At 38.2% G+C, this 9,289-nt stretch overlaps 1 protein-coding gene across 5 annotated transcripts; it reads left to right on the top strand.

Moving 5' to 3' along the window:
* Positions 1-707: 707 nt before the first annotated feature.
* On the top strand, positions 708-8,865 carry LOC149846087 (phosphomethylpyrimidine synthase, chloroplastic-like). 5 transcript variants are annotated; one of them, XR_016430243.1, is made up of 9 exons: positions 708-836; positions 4,132-4,447; positions 4,570-4,697; positions 5,051-5,877; positions 6,022-6,707; positions 7,799-7,874; positions 8,046-8,199; positions 8,311-8,343; positions 8,470-8,865. XR_016430243.1 is itself a non-coding variant. In XM_089996172.1 (6 exons), the coding sequence occupies exons 2-5, from the start codon at positions 4,134-4,136 to the stop codon at positions 6,703-6,705; spliced, it is 1,953 nt and encodes a 650-aa protein (XP_089852298.1). In that variant the 5' UTR covers positions 708-836; positions 4,132-4,133; the 3' UTR covers positions 6,706-6,707; positions 7,799-8,002. The 5 variants fall into 5 exon arrangements, 2 of the variants coding, with proteins under 2 accessions (XP_089852298.1, XP_089852299.1); XR_016430242.1 differs by having other exon boundaries at positions 8,046-8,343; XR_016430244.1 differs by lacking the exons at positions 8,046-8,199; positions 8,311-8,343.
* Positions 8,866-9,289: the final 424 nt, after the last annotated feature.

Consider the following 9,289-nt stretch of genomic DNA (forward strand, 5'->3'; position numbering starts at 1 on the left):
CTTGACTGCTTTGCTAAATAGCAACTATCAAATAATAGATTTACTATGTCGAAAAAACTATCAAATAATAGACTTGTTTGTTTTGCTAAATACTCTCTCTCTCTCTCTCTCTCTTGTTGAATTCGATCGTCGTTTCTGATATCATGTGAGAAACTAGGTTTAACAAGTGATTGATGAGAAATTTTGGAAATTTGGGGTTCATCCTTTTGTTGTTGCCCGTAATGATTGGATTCAATCATATCCGGATCATGATATCGTTCACCCACAGTTCCATTTTTTCCCTCTTTATATTAGGTTGTAGAATCACAATTGCAAACAGACGCTACATGATCCAAACAAACAGCCAAACAGGAAAAAAGTAAAATTTAGATATTGTTTTCAGATAATAAAGTGCATTCAGATACTATGCCTTTTCATAATTAAAAAAAGTAAAAACAAAAAAAAAAATTTGTAAGATTTAATTTTAGATTTGCATTCAAATAAGCAGTAACGGTCAAGATCCCTAAACCTGTCAGTGCTTTTCAGAAGATTGGTCCGTGATATGAAATCAACAAAAAAATAAACTCATAAATGAATGTCGTCGGTCTCAGCCCGACCCGACCCGACCCGACCCGACCCGACCCGACCCACGCATTTCCTTCTACCACATTCCCAGTTGGTGATCCCTCCCTTCCCTATATAAAGGCGTATCCACGATTCGCCGTGTTAACAGATAACCATCTCATCTCGCTTGGCCGTGTCTTCCCCCTCTCTTGTTCCCGGTGGATAGGCAGAGGAGTGTCTTCACAGAGGTTTCCTTTCTTCGCTTCATCACTCTCGTGGGAGTTTATTTGTTTGTAAGCTAATGATTAATCCTCCTCCTATCGTGATATAACGCATGTGTTCGCTTTGATGGATTGCTTGCTCGTGGTCTTGCATGGAAAAAGAGAAGTCCTTTAACCCACTTGGATCCCTCCTTTTTTTTCTCTTTTTGATTTTATGGGGTTTTCTTTTTTTTTTTTTCTTTATCATTGCTAAATTATGTGCCGGATCCTTGTTATATTGTCATTTTTGCTTCTACTTACGGAAACTGTTATTGAATGGATCCATTTTTCCTTTTTCTTCTCCATGTTTTCGTCTTATTTCATTATACTTTTTTCCTCATTCCATTTGTCCAAGTTTTTTGTAATCATGTTTGTACGTTTAGAGTTCCCTTTTTTTCTACGACATCATGTGGAAATGGGTAAGGCCAAATTGCATCAGGGCTCTGTCTACTTTACTTTGTATGTGTGTGTGTGTGATCTGGACTTGAAGGATCTGTAAATCTGCAATTTCATCATAGTGGTTAACCTTGTGGATCAAATGACGGTATACACATTAATTTAAACCCTCACCCTCCTTCTCTGTGTTGAGCTCAACTTGAACTAGTTAAATATGAATTGAAGCGGTTTTCAGCCTTCTAGGAATACTAAACTGCAACTATGGCGTCTTCTTATTTATTGAAGGTTTGCAAATATGAAGCCAACCTTTTCTTTTGTTGTTTTATTTATTCATTTCTCTATTTTCAATTAACTCAAGATATATACAAAGTATAAATTTTACCATATCAACAATAGGGAAGCAGCGTTCGCACCCATCTTGGCGAATCCATAGTAATTTGATACAAATGGAAACATAGAATTACTCAAAGTAGTAGACTCCTTACCCTTGCTAGCTAATGGCGACCAGGTTCCAACCTGTTCCATTTGATTAATCCCTGATATTCCATCAGTTCTAGCATATGTTCTTCATTCATAAATTCCATAAGGTGTAGACTATGGCAATAATCTTATGGCATAACCAAGAGACTGGTTTTATGCAGTATTTTTCCTAGGAAAATTATCTTGCCTAAGGATGATAAGAAACACATTCAAGTAAAGACCAAAAGACAGCCAAGTGTCCAACAAAGATCTTATCTTCAATGAACAGAGCACCTGTTGGTACGGCTTAGTTTGTGGTGGTTAAAGCATGCTTGATCTTAGGAATTAGGACATCGTTCATCCTTTCCTTAAACCCATACCTTATCCTGTTGCGTGACATAAATTACAATCTTATTGGTTCATCTTGTTCTCATTGTTTGTCTTGATGATACTCTTGAAGCTCCATTTGCAGTTATGCTATTAGTAATCGACTGTATACCTTCACTATTATATTTTTGGTTAGCTCTAAACACCACAATTTCCGTGCTCCAGATTTATAATTTCACTCTCTTATGAGAGTCTTCTTCAAAACTGGAGAAACATCCTTTATACATGAAGCAGAGAGTCCATATTAGGAGGCCCAAATCTCTCTCTCTCTCTCTCTGTTGTCTCTGTCTATCATTTTATTCTTTTTCAGTAGTAACTATAAGCCAAAATTGTCAACAAAAATCAACCGAACATGCATATAACTAATGTCTGGATTGTTCTTTTCTAGATTTCAGGTGCATAGAGAAACTACATGCTTTCAAAACTTAAAAAAAGATTTTCAACTAAATACTAAATATCGAGATTTACATATGAATATATCCCAAGTGATGCTGTGTGATGCTTTAGCATATTCCAGCATAACCCAATTTTTTGCCTGTTATCCTGTTGTTCACTTCTAGTACCTTAAACAGATAAATTCTTTTTAAGCTTTCTTATCAACTAGATCTCCATTAGGGATCATTCCTAAAATAATAATTCTTAGACTGTTTCTCATGTAGCATTAGCTGATGTCCCCAAGATTGAATAAGCTCCTTCATTGTGAACTTGTCAGTGCTTTCATTGTTTTCTCAGTGATGTCCCTTTTCAGTTTTTTTTTTGTTTGCACAAATATGTCATGTTTGTTTTTGAGGTTTCTTGTAAACTACATGACAACTTCTTCCAACATGATCACACTTGCTTTGTGTTATTAATTTTTAATGCTCTTGACCTAAAAAAGATATCTTCTTCCAAATAAGACTCCAGGATTTGTCATCATCTTGGATTCAATTTGACCAGTCACTAGATACAATGTTTTCAGTATTCGCAACAATAGTCCTGAAATGACCAATTTGTATGTATCAGCCAAAAATCGATATGAAATATGGCTGATTCGGCTTATTTTTCAAAAATGCTTAACAATAGTTAAAATATTTTTTAATATTATTTTAATATTTTTACTGGCACGTGTTATCTCCTGGTTGAAAACTGGCCGATTCAGACCAATTCAGAGCAGAATTGGAGTCAGTTGATTCACTGAATCGTTGATAGTGCCGATACTGACAAAATTGACTAAATACACAACCTATAAAAATTTAAAAAATGTGCACAATGACTGCCATCTTGAATATGCTTTTCACGTATGTGGGATGAGAGCTCAAAGACATAGATGTCTTTGCCATGAAAATTGTCACTTCCAAGGCGAAATTTATGGTCTGAAAGATTAGCCATTAAAGTGTGATAACCCTAATAAGATGACCAAAGCTCTGCATTCAGTGGTCATAGTTTAGGTTCCAGTTATTTTGTTGAATCACTTGACATTGAACCTATATATATATATATAATTTGTTTATTTATTGACACCTTAGACATTTACATGAGAAAGTCATCAGAAAGAAAATGATGGTTGGGTAACTGGTTCCTTGTCTTTTTGTTCATGAGGTGGCATATTTTATGCACTTACAAATTTGCATAATCACCTGTTGGTGAATGGAAAATAGACTTACATGTTCTTGCCCCTTTCCAAAGAGCATTGTGTTGACATGCTTATATACACTGCACAATAATATACCACCTTTTTTGCATTTTTCTTGAACGTTCAACAGAGAAACAGAAAACAGGAAACTATGAATTCAAACACAGGAGAATATACCTGGTAACTCGCAAGTTGCATTTTTATTTCATAATTTTCATTTATTTGCATACTTTCATTAAAAACAATCATATATAACTTTCATCCCAGTTATGAGCTTTTGCTATATAAATTCCTTCTCTCAGAGCTGCAATTTAGTATGTGGGTAGTGTAACTGGAGACGGTGATTTTTATTGCATGGATTCTCTTCATCATTGAGTTCATTAACTTTGCATGGTGATAATTATATGTCCTTTTTATTGCAAGTAATACTGAACACCTACGTATGGCTGTTAATCAGTACTCATGTTGTTACAGTGATGGCATCCATAAACCCAGCACTGACTACGTCTATTTGCAAACAACCAAATACTGCTCTTTTGGCTTCATACAAGTTACCAAGAAAATTTTTACATGGAATTGAGGAAATAGGGAACATTTCACATGTACGAAAGGCAGGCTTGTCCAATGACCTCATGAGCTTGGGACCTAAAGCCTCATTGACTTTGGGCAGTCCAACCATTGGTTCGGACACGAAAAAGCACAGCAAACACACAGTAAATCCAGCTGCCCCTGATTTTCTCCCACTTCCCTCCTTTGAGCAGTGTTTTCCTAGGAGTACCAAAGAATACAGGTAAAAATCTTGTTTCATTCTCCTGTTTTAAAGTTAAAATTATTTTAACAAGTCCATTAAAGGACTTTTTTTTTTGAAAAATGATGAGTCTGAACTGCTAGATGCTTTTTTTATTTTCACAGGGAAGTTGTTCATGAAGAATCCGGCCATGTCCTCAGGGTCCCTTTTCGTCGGGTCCACTTATCTGGAGATGAGACTTATTTTGATGCATATGATACCAGTGGCCCTCAAAATGTAGACCCACGTGTTGGTATGTGTTGGGGAACTTATGAATTGATGTTCCTGTAGTATCTTAGTCAAGTTGTAGCAAGAGAATGTCGGAAGCTGAGTCCAGATTTATGGACCTGTCCTCAAGCTGCCTCTCTATGCACCTATAGTTTGATAGCTTATCTGTGGGATTCAATACAGGCTACTAGTTATGTGGCACATTTGAAAGATGCAAGCAGATATCATATTGATATTGCTGTTCCTTGTTCTGTTGTTTTTTTCTAGTTTCTGAACTCATTATTTGCCATTAAACTGCTAATGTTACTTTGTTGTCTCTTGATGAGTAGTCTGAATTAATCCACGTTATTCTTATTTGAAGATTATTTGTTTGGTCAGGGCTGCCTAAGATACGGAAAGACTGGGTTGAAAGAAGAGAACAGCTGGGAATGCCAAGGTACACCCAAATGTTCTATGCTAAACAGGGAATTATAACTGAAGAGATGCTATTCTGTGCTGCACGTGAGAAGCTTGATCCAGAATTTGTGCGTTCAGAGGTTGCACGTGGCAGAGCCATCATCCCTTCCAACAAGAAGCACCTGGAGCTGGAACCTATGCTGGTTGGGAGAAACAGCCTGGTCAAAGTTAATGCAAATATTGGGAATTCAGCTGTGGTTAGCTCCATTGAAGATGAGGTGCATAAGCTACAATGGGCTACCATGTGGGGTGCTGACACAGTTATGGACCTCTCAACTGGTCGGCACATACATGAAACCCGTGAATGGATCCTTCGTAATTCAGCTGTGCCAGTAGGTACTGTGCCGATCTACCAGGCCCTTGAGAAAGTCAATGGAATTGCAGAAAACCTGAGCTGGGAAGTTTTTAAAGATACCTTGATTGAACAAGCAGAACAAGGTGTGGATTACTTCACCATCCATGCTGGAGTGCTGCTACGTTATATCCCATTAACTGCAAATCGGATGACTGGTATTGTTTCTCGTGGTGGTTCAATTCATGCAAAATGGTGCCTGGCTTATCACAAGGAAAATTTTGCTTATGAGCACTGGGATGACATCCTTGACATCTGTAATCAATATGATGTAGCACTTTCCATTGGTGATGGGCTGAGACCTGGGTCAATTTTTGATGCCAATGATACTGCACAGTTTGCAGAGCTTCTCACACAAGGTGAACTGACACGCCGGGCATGGGAAAAAGATGTGCAGGTAAAATTCCCTCTCACAGCATGATATCTTTTTCTTTCATTCTTTTTTTTATTCATAATGCTTGAATGAACTCGAAATAAGTAATTCAATATTGTAGTTATGACGACATGATCAGTAGCTTAGTGATTGATTGTTGTTTTTCAGGTAATGAATGAGGGGCCTGGGCATATTCCAATGCACAAAATTCCTGAAAATATGGAAAAACAGTTGGAGTGGTGCAACGAGGCACCTTTCTATACCCTTGGTCCATTGACAACGGATATTGCACCAGGATATGATCATATCACTTCGGCTATTGGTGCTGCCAATATAGGAGCACTTGGTACTGCTTTGCTATGTTATGTGACTCCTAAGGAACATCTGGGACTACCGAACAGGGATGATGTGAAGGCTGGTGTTATAGCATACAAAATCGCTGCACATGCTGCTGACTTGGCAAAAGGTCACCCACATGCCCAAGAATGGGATGATGCATTGAGCAAAGCAAGATTTGAATTCAGATGGATGGATCAGTTTGCATTGTCCTTAGATCCCATGACTGCAATGGCTTTCCACGATGAGACCTTGCCATCAGAAGGTGCTAAAGTTGCACATTTCTGTTCTATGTGTGGGCCCAAGTTTTGCTCAATGAAGATAACAGAGGATGTGCGCAAATATGCTGAGGAGTATGGTTATGGTACTTTGGAGGAAGCTGTTCAGGAGGGTATGGATGCTATGAGTAAGGAGTTTTTAGCTGCAAAGAAAACCGTCAGCGGGGAGCAACATGGTGAAGTTGGTGGGGAAATCTACCTGCCAAGGAGCTATGTTTCAGGAAACACAGAGAGATGAAGGTTGGTACACCTATGTCACACATATCACTAACATTTTTGCATTCATAATGATGCTATTACTATAAATTCAAAATCCTATTTAAAAGGTAGCGTATCATGATATATTCAAAATATTGATGAAAGAAATAGAGTGGTACTTTGCAATAATATCATATGATAATATTGTTATGATGTTTGAAAATATCAGGAAAATATAGACAAATTTTCAATATTGGAGGCTTAACGACCCAATTTTTTAGACCAAGAAAGTACATCAAAATCCTGATAATTTCTAAAAGTGCAAATCCCATTCAATTCTTAAAATGAGATGTTTTTGGGACCTTTTGAATTGGAAGTAAATGTTTTAAATTTTTTAGGAAATTTAGGTTTCTATCATTTTTTAAATGGAATCTAGGTTTTTTCATAACTGTTTTTCTGTATTCTTTTCAATTGTGAGGATGTGGCTGATACCAGTATACGTGACCCTGATGTGGGTATCCGTTAACTTTTGTTGAATCTCCTCTTGATTGCAGTATTTAGATAAGATTTTATTCAAGTACTACAAGAGTGATTCGTCTTCTAGCCTGCTGGAATTTACCTCACAATAATGTTATGTCCGTGTGACATTCTTGTGGATGTTTGGACTATTTTAAGTTTTAAAATTTCCAAATCTGTTTGTTTTTTCAGAATTTAGCTTTTCCCTTTTCAAAGTATTTTAAGATTTCTTTTAGCCCTGATACTATGCAGGCATCAATACTAAATGGTTTACTAATCCAATGAAAAATAAGAGGCACCACATGTGCACATACACGCAGTCATGCAGTGTGTTGATATCGATATCTTGTAGTGGACCTTGTCAAGTTACACTTAATATCTGAGACAATGGTATTGCATAATTTGTTTAGGCCAGAAAAGGGTCTTGTGAACTTGTTAGAGTCTAGTAGTCTACTGAAGGCTGTGAAACCCTTCCGCTCACGCACACAACGTGCACCTGTTCAATTTAGTAAATCAGTTATTGTTTATCTGCTGTGTCGTCCATGTTTATGCTTTGTCTCCATTGATGGCACATATGCTATTTTCTTATGTCAATCCTCTGTGTCTTATCTCTGCAGGAAACTGATTGGAATCATGAAGGATCGGGGCTAAGTTCCACATATTGATGGTCCTTTTTGTTTATCTGGCTTGTGGGTAAGTTATGGTTTAAAAAATAAAGCCAAGCCATTCGTTGTCTTTATTCCGTTGGTAGAATTGTTGTCTTGAGGAACAAAAACAATCTTCTTGTTATCTACTTATAATGTTATATTGGCCTTCATTAATTTTGAATTGCACCGGGGGTGTCTGCATCTGCTTTTTCCCCAGCCTGTTGCTGGGCAGTGCAGGCTGAGAAAGTCCCTTCGAACCTGAACAGGATAATGCCTGCGTAGGGAGTGTGCATCTTTTCTCTTTTCTTTCTGCACAGGGTTGCGGTTCATTTGTCTGGGTGGGTTTTCAAGAGAGTAAGATTTGGATAAAGGTATCTAGATCAAGTTCAACCACGATGAGCCTGGAAAGTGTGAGAATTTTTCAGGGCACACTTTCTAATTTTTTCCTCTTGTTTTTTCCCGAATTCTGTGATCCATTGAAGCACCTCCTTGCTACTACTGCACCAATTGTCAATGTAAGAAATGCCTCTGCTTACGTTGTTAGACGTAGCAATATGTGTGTGACTTTACATGCTTTATGAGCAGATGTTTACTGTTGTTTACTATGTTTTGTCGCAAACGCTGATATGAGCGGGCACCAGGGGTGCTTGGACTGTCTTCCTTGGCTTATGGGCCGGAGAAGAGACAGGAGCAGGCTGAGAAAGTCCCTTTGAACCTGAACAGGGTAACACCTGCGTAGGGAGCGTGCCACTTGTATTTGTCTGATTTTGCAGGGTGCTTGTTCCTCTTGACGATGCTGGAAGAACGCTTCTCCTTTTGCTTTTTGATTCTTGTGGTAAGTTTTTAACCAAAATGCGCTATGCACTATGGCCAACTTCTTGAGGTGATTTTACTCCAGTGGACGTTCTGTGTTTGATGGTCCTGTAAGATTTTGCCCGGAAATCTTCTTTGCTTGATGTTACTGCCAAATAAGAGTTAAGATCGGGTCAGAGGCAGCTCTGATTGTACCATCAGAGCTGCCTTGGATGCCATGAACACCATCAGTTTGCTTTGTTTTTAACCGTTCATTTCTTTGCACTGTAGATGCCACTCATCTAAAAACATAAATGGCTTCAAAAAAATTTGTGGGACCCATCTAAGCAGCAAGCTATTTATTCATGGGGTTCAGGTTGCCGTGTTCATCGTATCCAAGGGCAGCTCTGTGGGAGCTGCCTCAATAACGTCTCATTCTGATGCTAATCACAGAAATGTGTGCTAGTGCCCGCCCCCATGCATGTGCATTTTTGCGTGCCCGACCAAGATGTTCCCATTTTTTTTGCATTCTGCGGATGCACAGGCACACAGAAGTGTATCTTATGAGAGTGGATCAGGTCAGGGGTAGAGTTTCCTCTGATGCTGTTCATCCATGTGATGAACGACATGCCAAACACCATTGTAAATGCAATCATGGTGTGTTGTGGA

This window comes from Nuphar pumila, chromosome 2 (assembly GCF_984573655.1).
Source record: "Nuphar pumila chromosome 2, dmNupPumi1.hap1.1, whole genome shotgun sequence".
Classification (NCBI taxonomy): domain Eukaryota; kingdom Viridiplantae; phylum Streptophyta; class Magnoliopsida; order Nymphaeales; family Nymphaeaceae; genus Nuphar; species Nuphar pumila.